The 26,556-nt window shown below is 41.7% G+C and overlaps 2 protein-coding genes across 7 annotated transcripts in view; both read left to right on the forward strand.

The window, feature by feature from the left end:
- Positions 1 to 283: 283 nt before the first annotated feature.
- slc35g1 (solute carrier family 35 member G1) lies at positions 284 to 8,533 on the forward strand. The gene is made up of 5 exons (XM_061756201.1): positions 284 to 764; positions 2,548 to 2,722; positions 3,899 to 4,033; positions 4,107 to 4,303; positions 4,820 to 8,533. The coding sequence occupies exons 1-5, from the start codon at positions 458 to 460 to the stop codon at positions 5,230 to 5,232; spliced, it is 1,227 nt and encodes a 408-aa protein (XP_061612185.1). The 5' UTR covers positions 284 to 457; the 3' UTR covers positions 5,233 to 8,533.
- A 2,025-nt stretch (positions 8,534 to 10,558) lies between these two features.
- Positions 10,559 to 26,556, forward strand: part of plce1 (phospholipase C, epsilon 1) — a 62,047-nt gene continuing 46,049 nt past the window's right edge. For 5 of the 6 annotated variants that reach the window (XR_009785685.1, XM_061756306.1, XM_061756308.1 and 2 more), the window contains exons 1-5: positions 10,559 to 10,714; positions 17,923 to 18,268; positions 18,613 to 19,205; positions 19,675 to 20,058; positions 20,748 to 20,957. Coding sequence is in view for 5 of the 6 variants with exons in the window: in XM_061756306.1 (XP_061612290.1) it covers positions 18,657 to 19,205; positions 19,675 to 20,058; positions 20,748 to 20,957 (1,143 nt within the window). In the remaining variant the exon portion in view is untranslated. Of the gene's footprint in view, positions 10,715 to 13,273; positions 13,355 to 17,922; positions 18,269 to 18,612; positions 19,206 to 19,674; positions 20,059 to 20,747; positions 20,958 to 26,556 lie in introns of those variants that run through there. The other variant, XM_061756307.1, reaches the window with a different exon arrangement.

Genomic DNA, 26,556 nt, shown 5'->3' on the forward strand with positions numbered 1-26,556 from the left:
CTATTAATACAGTTTTAAAAGACGTGTAGTACATAATGTGACATTCAAAATTATTATTTAAGTATTCTTGGCCCTGGTCTAAATTGTCGCCTTGAAAATGAACAGTATGTGAGTACTTTTGCCACCTCTGAATTAAAGGTCAAAATTGTGACCAAAGCTTACGTTTATGGGCCTAAATGACGTAATGCACGTCATGTTATACAGTGGAAACGTGACTTTTGGACATCTTAGCAAACAGTGGGCGTCAACGTTGTGTCGTGTTTTGGTTGTCCAGAAAAGTGGGTGGAGTCTTCATTTCTGCTGCCCCCTGTGGCCAAAAATAATCACTGCATGCGAGTTGGCGGCCGGGCCAACCAAGGTTAGTTATTAACTTAGCCTTTCCAGTCACTTCTGGGGAACCAAGAGCCGGGCAGTCACCGTGTCGAGGCATGCTGCCGCCCGGTCCGCACATCTTACCATGGCTGACCGCGACCACAGCCCACCGGAGAGCGCTTTAGCCGGGGCCGACCACCTCACGGTAGTCTTCCACAAAGTTGCCAGTCATGGCGAATGTGGCGGCAGCGACGACGGCCGCTGGTGCGGCGACACCGAGCCGCCAGAGGCGAGGACCCACTTGCGGGCATGGTGTGAGCACGACGGGGATGCTGAGGAGGAGACGGCCGCTTCGAAGTTGCCGGAGGGCGGCGAGAGGGAAACGCTGTGCCCGCCGGCGGCGTCGTGCGTCACCAGGAGGGCAGCATCCACCGGCGAGATCGCGAGCCGAGGTGCACTTGATTTCAGCGTGTGCCCCTCTCACGACATTTCTATTTTGTATATTTTAAGAAGCGTTAAAAAAAATATATATTTTTAATTTTTATTTAAATGGATTTCCTGCTACGTGACGTCACGCATCAACGATAACGGCGCTAATGTCACGTGAGGGCTGTCAGCTAATCACCACTCTACATGACATGAATTGCAGTCGTTTAGCATCAGATATTCTCACACACAAAGTGTTTTATATAATATATTAACACACCTCACAGCTAGTGATAAAGTTGTGAGTTCACGACTTTATTTAGCATACAATGATCATATTGTGTTAGTCATAAATGTAATAACATGTTGATGTCATAATTTTAGCTAGTTTGGGTACTTAATGTAAGTATATATGAAATATGTCAAATAATTGATTTATATGTCAGATCTTTTGATTTCAGTAATGTATAATTTTCCTGTGATTTTATATTAAGAAAGTTATAAACCTCTAAAATGTGAAAACGCATAAATTTTTGGCCAAATTATTAGTACTAAGACAATGGGGCTCAAAATCGTAGCTGTGAGATTTTTGTTCCACCCTAGTTCCAAACCTCCATTAATTAATTCCAAAGTTAAAATTGAAAATTTGTCATTCAAAACATGCATAGAAAGCAAACAAATTGAGAGCAAAGAATGCCCTAGAACTATAAGAGTTGTTAAAATACATAGTGACATATATATATATATATATATATATATATATATAGCAGTTAAAAGGCATTTGTAGTTGCTTAAATTCACAAAATTAGCATGGGAAGCAACAAGAAAATATGAGTCATGCATCAGGACAGGTCAGGCGATGTCACAAGAAACCTGGCCAACAGCAGCTCCAAAAAAATATGTGCGAATAGATCAGTTCACATCACATTTGGCAGAAGCATAGAAACATATATAATACAGATTATTATATGGATTACAAAAATGATTTGACTCAATTTTGATGTTTTGGAGGGGGTGTTTGTCATCTATATATTTTGGGAAATGTCAGAAAATGTTTTTTTTTTTTTTGTATCTTATCTCATTGACCAGGTAGTACCGTGTTTGAGTGGATAGCATATGTGCGTCACATTTCTGAGGTTCAGAGCTCGAATCTGGGCTGCGGCCTTCCTGTGTCGAGTTTGCATGTTCTTCCCGTGCTTGCGTGTTACTTTTTATTTTATTTTTTTTCGCCGGGTACTCCCGCTTCCTCCCACATCCCCAAAACATGCGTGTTAGGATTGATAAATGCTTGTTTTGTCTTGGCGCACCCCCCACGCCTCCCACGCAAACTCAGCTGGGATAGGCTCACCTCCCACTCTCGAGGACAAGTAGCGTTGAAAATTCATGGATGGATAGATTTGCAGGTGTGCGATATTAGTTCCTAACAAAGCTGGGAAAAGGTGAAAGGTGAGAAAATGACAATAACGTTTGCAATGAGTACGATAGTATTAAAGTTCTTTTTGGAGCGGTACAAGGCAATTGGATACTAAAAGCATTGTACTCTGTAATTCTTATGACTTACACCTACGCCTACATGAACAATCGGGACTTCTGGAACAAAGGTTAGAATAAGCAATTTGATATACAGTATGGGATAGCGACGAGATGCCACGTTGTGTACAATCACAAAGCCCAGTGGAAATACAATCTCGACAATCAGCGTGTGCTGTGCCCCGCCGGCAAGGTTATCTTTTTGAAATGTACTAGCATACTCTTGAGCTGTTTTGTTTCGTCACATTTACTTTGACTGTTTGGTTTTTTCTCCCACAGGGAAACCAAAAAGATGTCCAGGTATTGGTTTGTTCTACGCCTTCCTGTCCACAGTCTTCTTTTCCATCATCTCCCTCTTGGTGAAGACCATCCAGGGAGTGCACGCTATCGAGATCAGCGGCATCCGCTGCTTCTTCCAGATGCTCTTCATTGTGCCCTTACTCATTTACCACAAGTAAGCATGATTGGGAAACTGTCAAATGGAGATTCACATGCGTACTTTGAATCACCGGTGTGAAATTGAAATGTGCTATTTATCTATGAGAGGACTATAGAATGACATTTACTGTATATAAATGAATGAATGGAATTTTATTAACATGCCATTATATATAGATGCAATACTTCTATCGACAGTGTCTTTAATTATGACATTTTTTCCCCAAACATTTATATTTGTGGCGGTCAAATATAAAAAAATGGTACATTTGCTTGGAATTGCTCACTTTTCCAATATGAATGGATGAATATGAAGAGGGCAATGACATAGTTACATTATCTCACAGAATTTAATGTTTGCTTTGTTTTGTTTTAGACAATTAGTATAATTTAACAAAATGCAATATACTCATTGCACACGAATTATTTTTATAATACCTAGTAAAATAAAAATACTTGACATAATATTTAATTGGTTTTTTTCAGTTATATTTTTGACATTTACCAGTTAACCATAAATGGTTAAATAAAATATTGTGAATGAATTATATCATTCCACTCAAGATGGAAAAGTGACTATTTGTAAAATATTTTGAATTTTTTTAGCTTCACCTGAAAATACAGAATTATTTTTAGTGATTTGTGTTTTAATAATTAATTTAATAAATGGTGAATAAATTCTATCATTCGACTCCATGTTGGAAAAGTAACACATTTGTAAAATATTTACACTTTTATTTAGGTTTATCGTCACCCAAAGCAAATGAAATGATGTGCAGCTAAGAAAAGATGTTTGATTACCTCAGAAAATAATGCGATCAAAATGTTTTTCAGAAATGCACTGAATGGAAATACTTTCGACGTATAGTAATAATATGTTCCCCAAAGTTACCTTTTAATAATCAAAACTGGAACATTTTGGTGTTATTTGTGGTTTAATATAGATGAAGACTCACCTTCCATCTATGCTTTTTTTTTTTTTTTTTTTCCATGAATCCACCCTCAACAAAATTACATCTGGACTACTTTTCAGCCCATGCATCCATCCTTGTCATCTCCCTTTACCCAAAATGTAATTTGCAACCTCCACTGTCACAGCCTGGTCAACCATCCATTCTTCCAAACCCACCCCCCTCCCGCCATCCATTTTGTTTTCCATTCATCCGTCGCCTTCATATCTGTGCTCCTGCAGGACAGGGTTCCTGGGTCCTCGGGATAAACGTCTGTATCTGATGCTGCGGGGCTTCCTTGGCTCCAACGCCATGATCCTGCTTTTCTACGCCGTACAGCAGATGCCGCTGGCCGATGCCACCGTCATCATGTTCAGGTGCGAGGTGAACCGCTCCCATCTCGACGCACTAGAGTTGGGTGACTATATGAACATACATTTTTCTTAACAGTAATCCAGTGTTTACCTCGCTACTGGCCTGGGTGTTCCTGAAGGAGAGGTGTACAATCTGGGACTGCATCTTTACTGTCTTCACCTTAACCGGGGTCATCCTCATCGCCCGGCCGCCATTTCTCTTCGGAGAACATATCCAGGGCATCGAGGGCAACTACGCAAACCACATCAAAGGGACCATCGCTGCCTTTGCAGGTGATTTAACCAATAACCGTCAACATTTTTAACACTCGAGTCACCTGATTCCTTAAATATATTAGGAACGTGACAGGATCTGTGTTACCAAAATGTTGTTGTAATCTAGCTCTGATTGGCTGGTGACGAGTCCAGGGTGCACCCCCGCCTAGGCTCCGGCAAACCTGGGACACTTGTAAGGATAAGTGGCATAGAAGCTGATGGATGGATTTTAATCTAGGGGCTCTATTCTCACGACTAGTGCAAATCCAGCGCTGCGCCTGGCGTAACTCTACAAGGAGGCAAGCTAGACGTGGTCGCTACTTCGCAGATTACAGATACGGCGAGGGGTGGTCTGGAACCTAACCCCCGCAATAAACAAGGGATTACTGTAAATGTTCTTGACTAGACAGTGACAACGACAACATTCTGATGTCTGTTTTACACGGATAACATTTTGTTTACATTATGTAGCTACAGTACCAGAGAGGGGGAAACTATTTCTTTATTTAATAATCTTGACATATTTTTTCATAGGAGCGATCGGGGCCGCGTGTACCATGGTTGTCCTGCGCAAGATCGGAAAGAGCGTCCACTACTACCTCTCCGTGTGGTATTACGCCGTCATCGGTTTCATCGAGTGCGTCATCACGGTCAGCATCCTCGGGGAATGGAAAATCCCCGCCTGTGGCCAAGACCGTTGGATGCTGATGCTGATCGCTGTCCTGGGCATCGCGGGCCAGACCTTCCTGACCAAAGCCCTGCAGGTGGAGAAGGCCGGCCCCGTGGCCCTGACGAGGACCGTGGACGTGGTGCTCGCCTTCTTCTTCCAGTTCATTTTCTTGGGCCGTGCGCCCAGCTGGTGGAGCCTCGGGGGGGCGCTGTGCATCGTGTTGAGCACCAGCGGCGTTGCCTTGAGAAAGTGGTACAGCAACTCACGCAAGAGCTGAAAGCAGATAGTTGGGTATCATCGCTATTTATTGATACTGTTTTCACGCCCTACTGTTTTTGATTTTTTTTCTGTACTTTATTTGTTATGAACATGCAAAGCTGCAAGGAGGTTTATAGTGGAGCCTCCAAAGTCGAGTCCAACCGTAACACTCTGGAGTAACACAAAATTCAAACCATCAAGTGTGATTTTTACACACGGATGCGCCGTTACCGTTTTATCCGGAGCGAGTACAAGTGCTTACATTTGAGTGTTTGCCAGTACCGATACTTGATAATGGCATTACGTCTTGTGATTGTGATGAACACAGTTGACATGGCTCCTACGCAGAAAGTATATATCGGGCTGGTGATGTGGTATCGGTGCGTACAGCGTCTGAGAATTTTTACGAGTGCCGATAGGTGCATCCCTATTTAAAAAAAAAAAAAAAAAAAAAAGGTCAGGCTTTATGATCCCTAATTTTGAAAAGACGACTGTGGAATCCAAACAGCGCGCTGACCAGATTGTGTTTGACTTTGGGAGTTCCACTGGACCTTGTTTAGCAAATGAGAGTAACACAAAGGTAGTTGAGCTTTAGTTAAACATTTTCTTGACATTTCTAATGAAGCTGAATGATTTTACTCTTGTGCACTAGTGAGGAAGACAGCCACTGCTAAACCTGCATTACACTTCCTAGTTTATCTCTGTTCTTATGTGCAATACAAAAATGTGGTGAAAGTGTGAACATCACCGCAATGAAACGGCTCGATTCAGGACGATCTTAGCTTGTCGTCCTCTGCCCCCTATTTTTTTTTAGTTGAGCCTAAATGAAGTAAGCAAAGCCAGCATTATGACAATTGACACTGTGACCAAAAAAACAACCTCATAGAATGATGATAAAACACGTCTTAAAAGACTCATGATGCTGAGAGATCACTCATGGATAATAAACCCAGCATGTTGATGCACCAGCAATTTTAGCGCTGAAACGAGGGGTGGGCATTTCAGGTCGGCATGGACTGTGTAGTCGTTATTTTAAACAACAAAAAGTCACGCACTCCATTCTGTTTCAATCACTTCAAGATGCCATTGAAAACAATACACAATCAAAATTAACAATGACGGATGATTATTATGCCCATCCCAACCTTAAACATCATGAAGTCCCCCCCCCCCAAGTATGAAGCTTTTTGTTTGTTTTGTTTGTTACATTACTTGGTTTAAGTGAAGTAGGATTCTCTCAGGGATCACTTTAGTTAATTACTGGAAGAATTTATTTCATCACAAAACGATGCTTAAATGTAAATAATTTAAATGTGCCTTGACTGAACTCACCTTGAGGCAGCTCTCGGGGGTTGGGGAGGGGGTGGGGTGAGAGTATTGGGACACATGGCCAAGCAACCTGGGGGGATTTTTGTCCCTTTTGTTTTTTTTTTGTTTTTTCCCCCTTCCAAAAATCATCAATATTGGACCTGAGAAAAGTGTTATCTGTTTTTTTCGCCCTTACCAAATTCATCCATGCACGCCTTTATGAACCTTTCTAAAGTTCGCTATCGAAGGGGTGCCACCCAAACGCTGATTGATTATGTAAGACGTGTGTCCCAATACTTTTACCCTCGGGTGTATTTGCCAAACTGAAGCTTTGTAAAACCTCCTTGGGAGAAATGTTATTGACTTAAATGCTGTAATCGATACAGTGGTGCCTTGAGATACGAGTTTAGTTTTGATTTTTTTTAAAGAAGAAAAATAGCACTCTATGATATTATATTTGATAAAAACAGAATGATTTGATTGAAATATAATGTCAAGAGTTAAACACTGACACATTTTTCTGCTTCGATTCGATGGACACTGTGCTGCTCCTTCTGGAGTGTGTGCCTTGGCCACCTCAGGGCAGTATAATACAGACATACTGTACATGGAGACTTGTCACAGCTCTTCAGTAAGTTGCAGTAATAACTTGTTTTTTGCAGAGGATGAAGAAAATATCCCTGTGAGTATTGTTAGCTCTCTACACGTGTGGCTCCACCGTTTGTGTTCAAATATCCGTTGCTGAGAGTTATAACACCACGACATAAATGCTATTAGCCCGTCTATGGTATTTTGCATTATGTTGTAGCATTAAGCTAGCAGGCTTTAGTCAGGCAAAGTTATGTGTTTTAAATACTCAACGTGTAATTCTGTTTCATGTTTCGTTTGACGATAAACTCCAACTTGGGTTGGCAATAAACACTTTGAACTATCTGCCAAACTTCTGCTTGTTGTAAAGTCTCTCAAATATTTTGGCTCGCAACTCAAAGCAAAGAAGTCGGCCGAACTCGGGTCACTCGTTCCTCAAGGCACCACTGTACTTTGCTATTTATAAAAAATAAAAAATAAAAAAAAACATGTTAGATGTAAAAGTTTGCATCTTCAGACGTCCTGCGGGTCTCAACTCTCGCTTATTCAAGGTGGGCGTCAACACGTCACTTAAATGGCAGCGCTGTACTGTATACTCTGTTGTTGCGTGTTCTCTTCTTCAAGAAGTCAAAACTGAGTGTGCTATTCCGATGGGAATATATTCACCTTGTGAAACATGGGTTCACAATATTTATTTATACACAATTAAGTATCAATTATAGCTTTATTCGCACAAAATGAGCGTGCTGAGAGTAAGGCATTACTTTTCAACCAAATATATATTTTTGCTTTTTGGCGCTCCAATAATATGCACAATTGAAAAAAATATTTCCCAATAGAAAACTTATTTTTTTTCTACTGCTTGCTTGATTTTTATTTGATTACTTTTGAGTAGTTCTGCTGACTTGACTGCACAAGGAGCTCTTTTTCCATGAAGAAGTAAATGATGAATTATTTTGTTTCAGGCCTTACTGTAGCAGCCTGATATCAATTGAGGTCAATAGTGCTTTACAATGTATTATAATTTATGACATTCTGTAGAGTTCTGCACATGGATTCTGTTAACTCCAACCTGATTCAGTAATAAAATCCAGATGACCTCATTCATTCATACCTAATGTGTGTTGCTGTGGTTTGCTTTTACACTCTCCTGTTACGAAACATGACGAAAGACAAAACAGTTCCCCAATACTAGAGCCTCCAAAAGATCACAAGGTAAAAAGAATAAAATAAAAATAAACCACTGAGTCAGGTGAGAGAGGGATGGATTGTTGTCATTGTGTGTACATGTGCACACATGCTTCTTTGTTTATTCCGCCTTGTAGCTGTAAACGGCACACATTTGCACAAGCCTGTTGCACAGTACTTTCATACCCTTTTTGTACTGAGACTTATAAAATAAACGGCTTGAATGGAACACTCAACGTTATTATTCATTACATGCGAAAATTTCAAATTTTGGCACAGATTTCAGCAATAATCATGGAATTTGACGTACATGATTTGCTTTCACGGGCTACATAAAATTTGGCTGGCCGGATGTGGCATGCGGGCCTTGAGTTTGACACCTGTGCTCAAAGGGATTTAATTTAGTTGTTAGCTGCTTTTCTTACAAATAGGGTCTTGCACCTAATGTTTTTTTTAAATGTGTGTGTGTGTGTGTGTGTGTGGTTTTTCTTTCAGACACTGTTTGACTGTTAGGATTTTTCTCAAACTAATGTGAAGTGGTGCTACCTGAGTGTAATGTATTATTTCTGACACTAGAGGGTGAAATAGACAAATCTGTCCTCACAAACCTCAGCAGCATCCTCACTTGCCTCGCGACTTGAAAACCTCGCAGCATCACTCCCTTTTAGTATTTTAACTCACTAACATCATCAGACTTTGTTTCACATAACACTCACAGGCCAATTTCATGAAATCCAGCCATGAATTTTCTATATATGAGTCAAGGGTGCAGTCCAAGCTTCGAACCTGAGAGTTCTCGACTGTGAGACAGACTTGCCAACCACTGCCGGACCCTTCTGCCACATTCGAGGCAATGTCAATTCTAGTAAAACATTTTTCTGTTTAATGTGCAGTAGTGGAACTACAGTGCATCAATGAAAAACTTCACTTCAAAAAAGTCCTAATTTTCAGTGTCAGCTTTTGTATCGGATCTTATTTATTTACTTATTTATTTGTACTGTCACTTAAGTCCTATAAGTCACCGTGTGAGCTCAATTTTGGAGTATAATAAAGCTAGATAATGCTCAGGGAACAATAAAAACACCTGCCTTTTTTTCTTCCTTTTGTTAAAAAAGCGGGGGAATCCCAAAGAATTTATGCACACACTCCTGGGTGGGGAGGAATGTTTGAGGACTTTTTTGTTCTTTTTTTTTTTTAAGGGGGGGATTACACATTCCTGCAGGATGGCATCATGCTTCCCACTCGTGAGAAGGGGAGGGAAAATAATCCTTCGTTTTTCCAAAGTTGAAATGTGCGCCGTTATTAGCTGTGAGGTTGAAGGGACTCTCATATGAAGCAGTCCATTCAGGAGAATTAATAAAAAAATAAAATACACTTTAGACATGCATGCTGTATATTGGATACAAACAATAAGCAAAAAAAAAAAAAAAGTGGCAAGGTCAGTAGTGTAAACGCCACCGAATGTATAGGACTGCATTAAATGGACATCTGGCTACGGTGAGTTGGTAAATTGCATTTGCCAGACATTCCAAAGGGGTGACACACGCGCACGCGGACGCGCACGCGCACGCCCATTCAGACCAGACTCACTTATTGTCTTCCTGTCCACAGAGTGCTGCATTCGAATACAGTCGGATGTTTCGAACTCTGACTGAAGACCGGAAGAAAAATGTCATTTTTAATGTAAGGTATTTTAATGACTGTTAAAAAAAAAACAAATAAAATAACATATATATATATATATATATATATATATATATATATATATATATATATATATATATATATATATATATATATGATAAGCAAAACACTCGCATTCAAATTAATACAAATAATGTAATAATTATCATGTAGTGTTTCATAAATGTATAGAATGGAGTGCCAGTTCACTTTCGCAGAACCAACAGATTATGATGCAAAATAAAATTTATTGAAAGACTCGCAGTAAAACAAACTGGAGACCTTAAATATATCACATTTCAACACTACTGTACTGTATGCACGACATGATTATGAATGAAGGAGCCTTTACTGACCCCCCAAAAAATCTGACAGGGAATAAACTCGCATTCAAACGATACAATGATACAAATAATGGAAGGATTACAACAAGCAAAATATGTCACTGTTTTGTCTATAAATGTATAGAATAGGATACCGGTTCAACTCATCGAAACGTGGACCCTGTCAGATATTCACGAAGACGCGGGTGCAATGGCGGAGCACAGATTCCCTTGGTGTACCTGAAGGCATCGTGGCAAGCAAGTGCTTAGCATGGTTGAAGTCAAGTTGTTCACTCAACTGTCGGCCGCCATCGAGACGAGGACGAGAAGCTCCTCTTTCATTTTTCATTCACTCGGTGGACACTTTGAACAACTCGTGTGGATTCGAGCCGGGTAGATCTTCACCAGCTGGTAAGTTTGAGCTGCGACATCTTTCAGCTATCACCGAGCACGTTTTGGACACTTCAAGGCAGCTTCGTTTGTTTGTGTTAATAGCACTTAAAAAAAAAATATATATATATATATTATTATTTTTATTTTATTTTATTGTCACTTTTAGTCTTGACGTGTGTGGGCGGCTACGTCCAATGTTTTGTGTTCATTGACATCAAAAACATTAGCCTGTCAACAGAGTCAGGAAACAGACTGGGATGAGAGCTTGGTTGGACTTTATAACAAGCTCAACATTTATTGCAGTTTGTGAATGGCTTTGAAATTCAGTTTAATATGGGATGAATGTGACGATTGGAATAATTGTCAGAAATGTGCTCGGGCAGAGAATTCATCTCAGGGAGAAAACAATAAGAGATTCACTTCACTTATTGTTATTATTATATTTTTTTTGGTGAGGATTTGAGGTAGAAATGAACAAAATAATAGAAATAATCTGTTACAGGGTCAAACTGTCACCATCCATTTTTCTACCACTTGTTCTGTAGTGTCACAGTGTAAGGTCACGAGCTGTAGCCTTCATTATTAAAGATGCAGGGAGTGTTTTAAGTTGCAATGTAACATTTTTAACAGCCAGACAAGTGTAAAAAGATGTTTACGAAGTTTAAACATAAAACAAAAAACACTTGGTCTTAGGCTTTGTGTATCCCCATTTTTAATACATTTTTCCTTTTCATATGTACAAAAAGAAGTCAACCGCTATATTTTTTTTAGCCTAATAGCATAGTTGCCTAAGTCATTTTTCAAAATCTTTTGGGAAAAAAAGAAACAACATAACAAATTCAATATAAAAGAAGAATCAAGTTGCCTGGATTTAACTTTTGCAGATTACTATGACCTGGATGACCGAGACTCAATCTACACAGACAGTCTATTTTTGGATGGTGTATACCACTTTTTATTGGTTTTTTTTTCAGACCGATAACACTATGCGTGTTCATTCTTGAACACGCACCGATACCAATACCGAGTACCGATACGACTGGTACTTTTTTTGATACATAAAATTTCATTTAACACAATGACAGATAATTGTGAATTCTTTCGTTCTGACACACATGATTATTCGCTGACATGTCAAATCGGCGCAGTGTAGCGGCAACAACTGGCAAGGAGGACCCACTCGATGTCAGATTTTTTTTGCCTTAAGTATCAGTGGCTCGTATCGGCAGACTTCACAAGTACCCTATGCCGTGAAATAAGGTCGGTATCGGCCCAATACCTATACCTGGTATCGGTACTAGCCCACTGCTAATTTTCAGCGAGCACCTTGGTATGTTTTATTGATATTGTGACAGTCAGATAAAAATAACTTGGGCAATGATGCTATTAGGGTAACAAAATGTAAAAACAAAACAAAAATTCCCACTGTACCATAACTTTGATGACTAGCGATGATGCTGGAGTCCATTTCTAATTTCTTTACCCCTTGATGAAGCAAAATATCTGGACAATCTGCACATTCATATGTGATGCCTCTCATTCGCTGACGCCCATGTCACTCACCTGACCAGACCCCGCCTTTTAAAGTTATATACATTCGGTCACTGATTCTATAGTAGAATTTGAGGACGGCAAGCCCAAATGGACAAAATGACTAATTATTTTTTTTAAGAATGCAAAATGCATTTTTAGTCAGTTAAATCGATGGCGTATTTGGTGGAATAGTCGATTCTAAAAATATTCAATAACCGCATCCCTCGTGCAAACACTGACGATTTGTGCGACTTTAGCTGGTAGAGTAAGCAGAAATGTTGTCTCTTGATGTGATGAAAGCTTTTACAACACCAATTCCAATGAAATTGGGACGTTGCGTTAAACATAAATAATAACATAATACAATGATTTGCAAATCACGTTCAACCTATATTTAATTGAATACACTACAAAGACATGATATTTAATGTTCAAACTGATAAACTTGATTGTTTTTAGCAAATAATCATTCGCTTAGAATTGTATGACTGCAACACGCTCCCAAAAAGCTGGGGCAGGTGGCAAAAAAGTTGAGGAATGCTCATCAAACACCCGTTTGGAACATCGCACCGGTGAACAGGCTCATTGGGAACAGGTGGGCGCCATGATTGGGTAGAAAAGGAGCTCCCCTGAATTGCTCAGTCAGTCACAAGCAAAGATGGGGCGAGGTTCGCCTCCTTGTGAACAAGTGCGTGAGAAAATAGTCGAACAGTTTAAGGACAATGTTCCTCAACGTACAATTGCAAGGAATTTAGGGAGTTCATCATCTACGGTCCTTGCCGCTTACATGCAGTGATTTCTCCAGATTCTCTGAACCTTTTGATGATCTTATGGACCGTAGATGATGAAATCCACATAAGTTGTGACACCCTCCCATCCCTTGGTCTTCTTCTTTTACTCAGCTCTTGCAAACATGTTCACACACTAGCCTTCAATCGCAGTGAAACCGCAGTCAGCCTTTTCCCTTTGTCACTGTACACACGCACAGCGCCTCGCTCTCTTTCCACTGGCGTCTCTTTCTGCCCTGCCCGCTAATCCAAGCCATATGCGCTGTTCCCATGAAAAGTCGCCTGTGTTTGCAGCGCTCGCCGTTGACAGTGGAAGACAACCTGCAGCACATTACAGGTTGTTGTTTCATCTCTTCCCCCCCCCCCCCGCCGCCCTCCTCTTCCTCTGTTGTTGTATCATTGTTAATTCTTAAAACTTTTTTTTGCTGATTGCAAAGACTCGTGTCTTTACAAGCTTGCCTCGTGACCAGTTCCTTGATAAGCAAAGTCCGGTAATTGAAATGAATAAGTATCCTGCCGAGTCCTATGGGTCTGAAGGAATTTACTGACTGAAAAAAAAAAAAAAAACAACAACAACCGTGATGAAGTAAAAAGCTCCAGAGACCAGAAGGGGCGGCATCTAAATGCGAATGACATTTCTCTCATGCAAATTCAGCAATAAATGCCAATAACCGTATTTCCTCTGGTAATGGCCTCCGCTCTAATAGATGCCGTGCCGCAGGTGCATTGTCCATTGAAACAAGTCTCAACTAATTTGCGGTCTAAAGAAGAACGTGACGTCAGCTATGGGAACTTGAGCTCCATCCACGCGAATCTCCACTATGGTAACTCCTTCTGGCAGCGTTATTGTTGCAGAATACTGCACTAGCATTAAAACAGTAGTTCAGAACTTTCAGAGACTAACAGTGAATTGATTAATCGATTGGTAGTTTTATCTACAGCCGATCAAAGGAACTCTCGGCAAATGACTGTCCCTACTTTGAATAAACTGGGCTGAAACGATTAATCAAATAGCTGGAATAATTCGATTACAAAAAATAAGTCAAAGCAAAATCTCTCCCTCGAAGCTTCGCAGTGATTATTTTTCCATGAATGTTACTGCGGACTCAAGCACCATTCCGTGTAGAAATAGGTTGGCGTCGGGAAAAGGCAATGTCCGTGTTTTGTGATCATTTCACACCTAAAAAAGATGATAAAGTGAACTCATTAACGTACCGCAACATAACGTCTATGATAGCCAACACAAGATATCAATGTTCGCTAACTTAATGCAGCCTACCACCGCTAGTTAGAATGAGCTGTAATGCCCTCGCTAGTGTTCAAGGATTCAAGCCTACGCTCTCATTGGCCATTTTAAACCGGACCACGATTTGAGAAAATACTATCTAATTTGACTCAATGTATCAGCGGATCATATCTTATTTCTTTCAGTTTGTTGTTGATTTGTTGTTGTTGTTATTAAGCCTTAAATTAATATGCCGATCAATTTTTACTTTAACTTCACTATTTTGAAAAAAAAAAAAAAAGCATTGAGCAGTGATTGAGGGCTATATGCAATCGTAACAGGTAATGCTAACATTTGAATAGTAACAGAAACCAGTGGTACGGAATGTGATCCTATTGTGGTCATATGATGCCTCTCTTTTTTTTGTTTTTGTTTTTTTTCTTGACGGACCCCTCTTGCCTCCTCCAGTGGCACAGACAAAGGTGGTGGATTCATCAAAACTAATCCGATCTTTGTTTGAAATGAAGCCGACCCACTGTTTTCCCTAAAATCTTGCAACGGACACTTTCTGCTTACTGCTTAAAATGCATATTTGATGATCTATTGACCTTTTTATTTTTATGTTTACTGTTCAGTTTATGCGATACAAGTTGAAGCGTCCCTCTTTTGTCGCCCTTCAAGCCTTTTTGTTCTTTTTTTTTTTGGTCCCTGACCCCCCCCCCCCCCCCCCCCCCCCCCCGCCCCCCTCCCATTACACAATAGACAAGTGGAATCCCGCTCTTTCCGACCTGAAGTATTTAGTCTTGTTTTATGAGGCCGTGCAGGCTAACCCCCATCTGTGCAGTTTTTATTTAAAAAAAATTTTTATTCCACTTGTAGGGTATTACTTCCCCTGCTGGATACAAGGTCACGCCTAATCACAACATACCAGGCGGTGGGTGACTCATCATTTGGATGAATTGGGAGATGTTGCACATGAATGAACACGAGAAAAAAGGCTTTTTATGTGAGCGTGAAGGCCTTCTCTTGTAGAGAAAAACAATGATTTCGGACCGCTTCCAAGCACTATGTCAGCTCGCAGCCCAATGAACTCACGTACACTCTGTGGAACTGCGTTATATATATTAGCTTTATTGCATCAGTGACGTTATGTGGCGTGGTCGCTACGTTTATATGTATCTCTCTATGTGGTAACATAAGACTTGGATGGATGTAACACTAGAGATGTTGCACTGTGTGCTTTGATAGTCGGGCTGCAGCTATCGAATATATTTAGGGTATTATTACTCCCATTGATTAATGGGTAAAAATTTAATTGACAAAATGTGCATGCGAGGTGAAGATATATTCAATTAGCTAACATCGATATCTTGCGATAGCCATCGTACATGTGCTGTTGTGATATGTTAGTTCTGCTTTTGCACTTGATCTCCTTTTTTTTTTTAAAAGATCCCAACCTTTGCACAATCTGTCTTTTATACACCGTTTCCTCCCGTCGCGCCAGCGTATTGCTACATGAAGTGATGCGTGAGTTGGCAGTAACAGTCGGAAAATAATCACTGTGGGCTTTGAGGCAGAGATTCTGCTTCGACTTTTTTTTTGTAATCGAATTATTCTAGTTACTCGATTAATCGTTTCAGGCCCATTTGTTAGCAAATCATCCTTTTAGTCCAGCTGAACCATCTCAATCCCTGTCCACGTAGGGACGCAAGTAACGTAACCTTGATCTACCGTTAGTTAAGTGGAGGACTAGTTATCCCATCGTCGTCAATAGGCACAAAAGTTGCATTTAAATACATCACATTAAGCAGAACGGATTGTAGCGGTTTCTTGGTCAGTTCACCTATCACATCATGTGACCTGATTTTGTGTGTTTTCTGTGTGTTTGTCTGCACTCTTGGCTCGAGGTGGAGATTTTTCCTGGAAGGAGGCGTTTGCTTTGTTTGCTTTAGGTCACCGTTGAGCTGATAACAAAAGGGAGACCAATTCTTTGCTGTGGTGGTTTTAGCTAGAGGTATAACTCTACTATGTTCTGTTAACGTCTTAACTATTGTGATTTATTCACTTCTTAGAGAAATTGTGACTACAGTGTGTCTTTATAGTTGACGTTGGCTACAGACTGAACGGCCAAAAATTAGGATCATCATTCTGACAGGTTACTTTAATATTTGGGTGACATCATTCAGCTACGTGAGATATTAGCCACACTTCTGTACGCAAAACATTCTGTAATTTTTCTTTACTCGAATTTACAATAGCTGTAAGGTGGTAGAAATGCGTCAAAACTCATCTTCAAAGTACTAACCTTTGACCTTTGCAACTTGGTCTTTAGCCTGACAGCAAACATACCTGTCAATCATTTAGAGGTTCTTTTAATGCTGGCGCTCTAACCCATATTTGAACTTGTTTATACCTAAACATGTTTTGTGCCCTCGAAGGACTTCGCCGCTGATGTGACAACTCTCGAAAAGCCATAAACTGAAGCCGGAGCTTCGCTAATTCCTGGTTTGGCACACTTTGCTCAGGCTTGCCTGTGCTCAGGCTGCATGAACTCACTTCCAGTGAGAATATGAGCTATGCACACACAGGTTCAGTTATGTCAAAAGCTAGTGCGGTACCAGTATTTGAAATCTCTGTTCTCATAGCCACATACGCCTTTCATAACCACCAGATCTGGTCGGACCTGTTCACCGTGATGCATGATATGGATCACATGTATCCTGAGTGAGTCCTTGCTGACGAGCTGGATCGAAGTAATTTTAAGTAGCTTAAGGGGACAAGCCTGTCAGAGTTAAAGGTCTTCGTCAGTCTGTCATTCCAGTCAGTCCAAAATTCCTGTTGTAGTGGGTTGATCGGTTGACTGGAAGTGTCGCCGCAGGCAAAAAGACACTCCCACGTGTTACGCTTCCTTTCCAGATGATGAAACTGAAACAGTCAATCCAAACTTTTTTTTTTCATTAGGTGTTAATTTGTTTCAGAGGACTTTTTTGCTTGTCTTAAATCATCAGAGGTTGTCAAGTCAGTTCAAGAGACTCAGTAAAGTAGAGTTCACTGCCCTGTTGTGAATGGTGCACTTGTGCCTGGTGGATGTGGCTTCGAAAATATCCCACATTTGAGATATTTACTTCCTCTCCGAACTCCGCATGCCTGCTTTGATTCGACTGCTCGTTTGTGTTTCCTCTTGTCTCTTTTTTTTTTTTTTTTTAAACATCAAAAGGCTGGACCGTATCCAAATAGTGATTAGGGGAATGTCAAGTATCATACAACAGACTTCAGACACATCCTCCTACATGCATTTTTCATTGAGCCTTAGATGTCATAATTGACAGACAACAAAGGTGTCACTGTCACATGGTGGAGTTTGGATACACAAGGAACATTCCTAAACAATTAGTACATGAATCTTAATTCTTCATCTTAGTACACATCTCAAATGCATGTGGGCAGTCTGTGCTTCCAACTTTGTCAGGAAGTGCTCTCACAATGCATTGACTTGTCGAAAATGATCCCGGTATGATGAAGAATGATCTTTTTTGAGGCTTTTCTCTCTCATAGACACAAAAATAACAGGAGACTGTTTATAGCCAAGAGAGTTGACTCCATATGTCAACTAGCTTATTCTACAAATACTATCATGATTGATAACTGCTGATTTTGTGCTCCTTTTGTTTCCCCCTCAGGACCTGCAATGAATAACTGCTCCAGAGCTACATGTCGGGACCGAGCGCACGCTTGGCCTTGTAAGCTGCGACTGTGAACTGTACTGTCAAGGAAATTCCTCAGGCCTCCCGGGTCACCTCCGCTTTTCGCTATCAGGCGGCTTGTGCAGCTGCACAAGCTTCTGTTTCCACAACAACGCACACTTGGAGCAGTCTTAGTTAGCCATTCAGGAGGACATCGGACACTTCATTGGGTTATTATTGGACCAGGAATGAATTATCCCCACTATGGCGCACTGTCAAATGTAAAGGAAGAAGGACGACTTTTGTGTGTTATGACCTGGTTTGGATTCATCTGATTATCTGTGTGAGTATTAAATGTAATCAGTGACATATTAGCTCTATCACTTTTTTATGAAGAGTTCATTTCTCACTAAGCCCACCAAGATCAGTGCATACAAGCATGCTCCATCCGTACATAATAAACCTGCAGAGTTAATTTCCTTTTGCTGCTTTATGGAGTCAATAATTGGAATGGAACTCATTGCTTCTGCAGTTTTGGCAATAGAGTTGTGCACATATTTTGGAGGAACAAATATGAGTTATAGAGTGGAAATATTTCAGATAAATAACTGACAACAAGCTGACTTCTGAATCTGACTGATTAGATGTGTCGATTGCCATCGTCACTAAATTGTTTTGTCTTTTCAGGACTAAAACAGGAGGCAAAGAGGTGCGACCCGTCCGCAGACACAATGGCCACCGAAGAGAATCAGATCGTCTCGGACAAGCACGCTACACCTCCATCCTCCGCGGTCAGGCCCAGCAGAGAAACTAGATGCTCAAACGACAGCCAGGAAGTCCGCCAGCACCCGGACCACTTGTGGCTGCCAAAGCGGCGGAGTAACCCGGCTCGCCTTTATTACAAGACGTTGTCGTGTGACAGTGAGAATGAGACCAATTTGGACACAGAATATCGCTCTTTTGAGTACAGCCCAGAGATGAAGCTTTATCCAGAGCGACTGCTTGGCAAAAAAATCGAAGGAATAACCTCAAAGCCTGCGAGAGGTTCTGAAGGATCTTTCAGCCAGCTGGACTTAATAAGCGAGGGTGTGAATGAAGGCAGAAGTGGCGGCACCCGTTGCTTCACCCGCCTCGACTCTTGCCACAGTTCCCCGTCCTGCCCAAGCTCGAGCCTCTGCGCAAGCCCCGCTCACAGTCCGTCGCTCAGTCGCGTCTACTGGCGGAACCGCCGGCATCTCCGGCGCTCCAGCCTACCCGTGTCGACGCTGGATTTCCCCAAGGTAGCAAAGGCTACTTACACCAAGCTGCATGGTTAGGAACAGCAAACCCTGAGCTGAGCGAGATCCATTCATACGCAAGGAAAATCGAAAGTGTTTTACAGAGGCAAAGATTTAATGATTAAAAACATTTCCCCGAGCGGTATTCAGTCTTCTCGATACAGCTCTGTCACTGAAAAGTTCACAATATTCTGAGATTCTAACTAATAATTTATTAATTTCCTCCATAGTGGAACAGGGAAGTGTAGTCAAATGATCATCCCTAGTTTAGTTCCACCTGTACTGTAACGTACCATCGTGGGTAGTATCCCAAAGGAAGTGTGACGAGAAACCTCCTTTTGATGATTCAAATTTAAAAAAAGAAATGCTTATCATACTAAGCCGATCGATTTGGATCTGTATGGTGGAAAGCTTCAGTGACAATGAAACACGGCGCTTCTGATCTATCCGTTTGAATGTTTTCTACCTCCAGACATCACCATGCTGCTCCTCCTGGCGCAGTCCCTCCAGTGTACCCAACTCGCTGGTGTCCTCCCCCTACAGCTCCCCCGTGCCCACCCACCGGCAGCATCGGCGCAATGGACACGTCCACCATCACCATCTCAAAGACGGCTTCTCCAGCTTAGAGCGGCTCGACAGAAACACTTGTTCCGTGGAGAAATTCTTCGAATCCATGACGCCGGCCCTGATGCGTGACGAGAGGTTGTCCTCAGAAGGGAGAAGGGGCAGCTGCAGTGGGGGCAGCAGCGCCAATGAGGGGGCCGAAGACGACCTCTTGGATAACTCAGAATTTGTCAGGAACCGTAAAGAGCGTTCCACGGTCCTGGTGAGACGGTTCTTTAAGAATAATCAAAAGGTACTGGCTTGACTTTTGGAATGTCCTTTCACGTGAATTGCATGTCTTCTGGGAGATGAGCTGTCACATTTTTGCTCTTGTGTGTTATGAGTATCGCATGAATTCTGGGAGACAAGCGTTAAGCGTAATCATAAAGACCGTATTTGAGTAGTATCTGAGGATTGCTATGGTATGACATCAGAACCAGCATGAGTCCCAATTTGGTTGTTTTCGGCCAAATGGTTTTGAATGCTTTTCTTGAGAAGCTGCAGTTTTTGCTTTTGCTTGAATGCTTTTCTTGAGAAGCTGCAGTTTTTGCTTTTGCTTGAATGCTTTTCTTGAGAAGCTGCAGTTTTTGCTTTTGCTTCTAACCACAAGTAATAGTGTCATTTATTATTATTTACTGCGTTTCTCCAGCATTCACACACAATTTGGGAAATGCAATTTCTAGTTTCTGCTAAACTCTGAGAAGAATCCGTAATAGTTGATTCGAGGCAACTCTAGTGTTCTTGTTTGTTGAAGACGTTTCACCTTTAATCCAAAAGGTTTCTTCAGTTCTAAATTTGAAGGTGTGGAGCCTCGGTGGGTGTGTCTCCTGAGGTGTAGTCATCAGTAGGGTGCCTCGATTCAACCTTTGTGGATTACCATGACCTGGACTACTTTGAATCTCCACAGACGTTGCTCAGAAGAATCATTTGTCGTTCTGTAAGGTGACCAAGTCGGTGTGCACTGGAACCAGAGCGATCGTCCGGACGCTGCCCTCGGGACGCATCTCGGAGGAGGCCCGGGAGGAGGTGGTCTGCTGTCTGACATGGCAACCTAGCAAGAAAGATATCCTGCCGATCCTGACGCGCCGTGTGGGAGAAGAACTCCAAGTCTGCAAGGGGGTGCTGCGCTTTGTCTGGGCCAAGATGCACAAGGTAAAGCCGAGATACAGCACTCGTTGATGTTTTGGTAAAGCAAAGGATGATTGGGAAAGAAACAGAGGCTCTGTTGTTGCAGCAACTGCTCATAAAGCTTGTTGGTCCTGGCACGTGTATCGTTCATGTGTTTTGCAGTCATACTTTTGATGCTCAGGCTGGAAAATCACCCAACGGTGCAAAGTACAGACATTTGACACTGACACCCCCTGCAACTTTATGACGGTGCATCAAAAAGCATGCACCCAAGGTTCATTAAGTTGCCTATTAATGAGACTCGGAAGTACGTTTCCGTGAGAACTCCTCGGCCTTCATGGTGTTGCATCACCGCCACTTTTCTTGGACTTATGAAGGGCTTATCCTTGACGTGTTTTCGAAGTGATGTGAAATTTCCACTGACGATAAGGCGTCGGTTTGGAAGAGGTTTTCCTCTCAAATTTCTCATTTCTCCGCATTTCTCTCTCGATGGCTGCGGTTCCACTTATTTACCTCTCGGTTGATTTTTAAGCCCTCCTGCTTTCTCCTATTTGGATTGAAAAGTGAAGCCTGTGATGCATTAAAGATGAATAATGTTTTGTAGAAGTATGTTAATAGACCAACACGCGCGCACACACTGGCTCTTTGTTCAGGCTGCGGAAAAGTGATTTATTCCCTGGTTAGTTCTGCTCCCCATATTACTGACAGGCCCAATGACTGAGTCCTCTGTCCGCGTCTAAGCGTATGTGCGCGTGTGCAATTGCACTGAGCAGAGTTGGCATGATGGAAAAGCCACAAAAAATGAAGGGAACTTTAATGTTCTAGGTCAGGGATTCCCAAACTGTGGCGCACATATTTTCACGACTGCTCGTGTGTAACCAACCACCATTTTTTAGCCATCTAGTCAAACTTGAATGTGCCAATTCGGTTTATAGACCATGTCAAGTGATTTCTGAGATTTGTTTCCAAATGCATTACACATGTTTGAAGATAACTGATGAAAACATGAGCAAAGACTGAGAATTATGTCATACTCAATTGTGCGTGAAACTGGTTTTCTTCATTTCAATTGTCCTGATTTTTATTTATTTATTTATGTATTTATTTTCCCCCTGGACGCACTTTGGAGTCCGGCATGAGTCCACCCTTTCCCACTACACAGCAACTTGAGTGCCTTCATTTGTATCAGCGGTTATCTGGCGCAGTTGCGACATGCAGTAAGCTAGCGAGCCAGCAAGCCTTGCCTACACCCCCAAAACGCATCTTCCTTCATTTAGAGCCCTTCGTTGTCGACCGTGAGTGCGTGTACATCGCGCAAAAAAAGAAACGGAAGGAGGGGGTGATAATTTATTTTTAAAAAAAAGGTCAGACTTGACTGTCAGCGTGTGGACAGAAGCTTCGCGCTTTAGCGTGAGCGCCTCACTGCGGCGGCGTGGCAAAGCCACTGAAGAATTTCAAGAAATATATTTGCATGGCTCAAATGTAATTATGTGTAGGTATAATTGAGATGCTTGATGAATTTGAACAACACTCTTCTCTGCCACGTCAAATTTAGAAGGCACAGTCACGCTCTTTTCTGTATTTCTCCTCCACATCTCTGCCGGTCCTCAAACACAAAGAGGCGGTGTATGACAGCTTTGCATGCGCCTCTTGCCTTTTGCATTTTTATTTCTGCGGCTTTGTGCGTACACGCGGCGGACTACCGCAACAGAGGCCGACACTGTCTAAGGTTACTCGCGTTGGGAGGTGAGGGGCTCGGGGCGGGGCGGGACGCTCGCGCGTCGCCTGGAGTGCGGTTTCTGACTTTGGCCGAGTGTTTTTTACGAGGCCTTTGCAGTTGCAGGAATACGGAGCGGCTTTAATGCACCCTTTCAAATAAGTGGGAGTTGCCAGCACTTCCCCCTTGTCAAAACACCAGATGAGCTACTCCTGCTAGTCATCACCACTTACTCACAATGAGCAGCAGTCAATGATGGGAGTGCTGTCGTTTTTAAAACATGTGCGTGTGGTATTATCATCATCATATCAGAAATGAAGCAGTATAACACCCATATTGCCCAATTCTTTAAAGAAGCAACCTCTAATTGAGGGTAATTAATACTTAGCTTCACTGAACTCTACATTTTCACTCGCACTCGAGCACAGTTAGTACACTGTTTCCCTGTGCGAAAGCACGTACGGCTCTGTCGCGCACTTTTTCTGGGCTATCCCGCAAGACCCTGCGTGTTTATTGCTACAACTAATGATGCCAGCCAAAGAATACAGAATTATATGGGGGGGGGGGGGGGGGATATGAGCAGGGAGCAAGACCGAGAGGAGCGACACTGAAGTGAGAGAAAGAAAATTACATCTGAGTGGTGGAAAAAGTAGCAAGAAAGCCCTTACTGGAATAAAAGTCAAGAGATGAGGGCAGTTTGAGGGAAAACAGGACGTGTAAGCCTAACTAACATAAGTTGCAAAAGTCGTGTTGGAAAATCATAAATATCTATATTTGTTTTTTTATTTGGAATAGATTTTTGCTCCATGGGAAATAACAGGAATTGAATCTGTTTTCAGGCCAAACCTTTATTAAACCGCACAGGCAATGTTTTAAGTAACATTTTTAACATCTTAACTGTCAACAAGTGTAAAAATAAGTTTGAACCCTCCTTTAAAAAGAAAACTTATAAACACTGTTGAACTTTGATGACGCGCATGGGGAAGCGGAGACGAAGAGTTTGAGAGCTTGGGAGTTTGCCTGAAGACGCGACGCATTTCACGTTTGTCATGCAAGTGTGAAAGGAAGTCAACCACTGTGAAGTATTTGTGCCCACGCTTTTTTTTTCTTCTTCTTTTCTTTTTAACTTTGGTGACAAATTGCTGTCATTGCAGCTCAATCAACAGGCAAGATATTTCCAGACGTGTGCGTCACTTCATTAGCAAATTATGCAACACCTTGTGCAGTTACTTAATTCTGTGAAAAGTACAAAGGAACACAATCAGTTCCGAGATCAAAACAAATTACAGTGAAGCATGCGACAATCGCTTTTACAAGTACAAGGAAGTTACCTTGCCCGGGGGCGCTTAGTTTCTTCTTTCTGTACCCAAGATTCAAAGATTGAACCGTGAATGAAGGAATGGCGACCAAAAATAAAATGACATTAGAAGCTCCTGTTGCCCAAGCCTCAGAGAGGACCATCTAAGACCTTTTTAGCTTGCTTGTATGTGACACCGTGTTTATTACAACCCTTTCACTGTTGCCATAGAGTACATGTCATTTACTGCTGATATAAAGTATGCAAGGTTTCCATTCATGGATGATGCTGGTTTTTTTTTTTTTTTTGATGAGACTTTACAGGCGGATTTATCTTGAAAGGATTTATCAAACCTCATTTGACTGTAAGTTCTATTGTACTATACATGGTCATTATCTGCATTCACTGCACCTTTAGTTCTCAAATAGCTTTTTCTGTCAAGTGCCAGGGAAGTCAAACGGACAAAGGGGAAGTATTCCACCACTGTGTTGTTGCAGCGAAGCACTCAGACACACACACACACACAGACACAGACACAGACACAAACCTGGTGCAGGATTTTTCTTTTTTTTTTTTTGCTTTCACTTGCGGATTCTACCGATTAGAGCCCTGTTGAATCCTTTCGATTTAAACCAAAGTGCGTCTGGATGAGCGGTAAGTGACCGCGCACGTTGCGTGGCGGTGAGGCATAGCAGGGAGACGTCTGTGTAATTACGCTTGCCTTATTACAGATGACACAAGGTCGGAGATACAGGAATAGAGCGTGTCCTCGAGGGACACTTGTTTACTCCTCAGCGCGTCTCATCGCAAGCGGACTCGGGCCGTAATGTTGCCGCGTTGCTACCAATCTGTGTCCTGGGAAAGTCAATAAAACGTGTGCTTTCTCACGGACGACTAATGTCACAGAATTTTGGAGCATATTAAGATCACGCTGAGATTATTATTATTATCAAGAAATAGGAATAAATGTTGATACACAGAAACAGGCATTCATGACATTTTCATTGAGTTTCCTTGACAAAATAACCATGCCTGGGAGTGCAGTTCAGTTTTTATGTGCACGTGCACAAGATGCTTTTAAATTTTTTTTGTTGTTGTGCAAATACATACAAGCTAAGTAAATAGAGTTTGACATGCAGTCCAAACTGTTTACATCATTTCCTGTCGGAAGGGAAGATATAGTGGAGGAGTTTATCAGTATTGTCACAGTGCAACTCTATTTATTTATTTTTTTTTGTTATCACGCAGTCACTCTCATAGCGTTTTAGGATGTTGCTATAAATTGTTTCAGTATCAAAACCCATTTCAGATTTCCCCTCCTGTCTGTGATTGGTATGAATATTAGTAACTTTGACAAGTTTACACTGCTTTACAAATCTCAAGTGTCCGTTTCCTTATTACTGAAAGCGTTATGACAGCCAGCTCTTTATTGACAAATGGTGCTTGACTTGCTTTGGGATATTGTCAGTAAATATTGACTCAGCGACTAATTGTTGTTTGTCTGAATATGTTCCATTCACACCCACGGGCCTGCAAAAGGTTTACTCGTAAAGAGAGCTCATAAAAACATTGCTTAATTGCAAATAAGATTTTGTTAGTTAGCAAAAATAACTATGCAAAAACCACTTGGCTATTTCCGTAAAATTGATAGGAGTTTAGGGGCATGCCTCGTGACCGTTATCATTCCTTTATTCTCTCACTGTGTTGTTCCACTACAAAGGAATGTGCCGAGCAGGCCGCTTTCTCACTCGGCTGCGTGTTGTGGCTTAGCCGCAGATTAGCGTGCGTGTGTGTGTTTGTGTGATGATGGGGTTTATACAGTATTTGTGTGCAAAACACACTCTTGTTTCATCAGATGTCGACTTAACACAGAATTAAGTGGCATTTGCAGGGAGCGCTGCGCCGTTAACTGTTGCTATGCTCTCAAACGGTATGTGGAGTTTGTGTTGGTTGAAGCACATGGGGTGACATCGGGGTGTCAAAACTGCATGTGGGTGTGTTTTTCCCGTTTCATTGGGTGGAAATGTGTGCATGCGCTGTTAAGTCAGGCGTCTCGCATCTCGGTGACACTTTCTTAGTTTGTCTCGCGCAGTGATTTCAATTTGATATTTGGCAAAATGTCACGGCACACCACCAGGCAAAAAAGGCCACAGATGGTTTATGCACTGAAAAAAAAAAAAATGAGGATCTCGTCTAAATCTACTCAATATATTACTTTGTGACAAATCTGGGCCTATCAAGAGGAAGCTTAGCAAGACTTGAATACAATGATTAAAAATGGTCAAAATTCCTACGTTACGGCCAAGTGACATTGGATAATTACCACGGCGATGTACTTTGATCAGTATACAAAAGCACAGAGTTAAATGGAATCTTATCGAAACAGAAAATGCAGTCTTTCCGTTCCGTCCGCACACCGAAATTGATCAACTCTGACACATTTTATACTTAAAAACAGTCAAGGTTTCCTCTCACCCCCAGTGATGTGCCGATAAACGTATTTTAGCAGCGGGGCTGATTCTGAGGGTATCCCGCCACCTCCGCGAACACCTGCCGGCTCAATTTGGATTACCGGGGGCCCACACAGAAATGGATTAAATAAGCACATG

Source organism: Phyllopteryx taeniolatus, chromosome 19 (assembly GCF_024500385.1).
Source record: "Phyllopteryx taeniolatus isolate TA_2022b chromosome 19, UOR_Ptae_1.2, whole genome shotgun sequence".
Taxonomy (NCBI): Eukaryota; Metazoa; Chordata; class Actinopteri; order Syngnathiformes; family Syngnathidae; genus Phyllopteryx; species Phyllopteryx taeniolatus.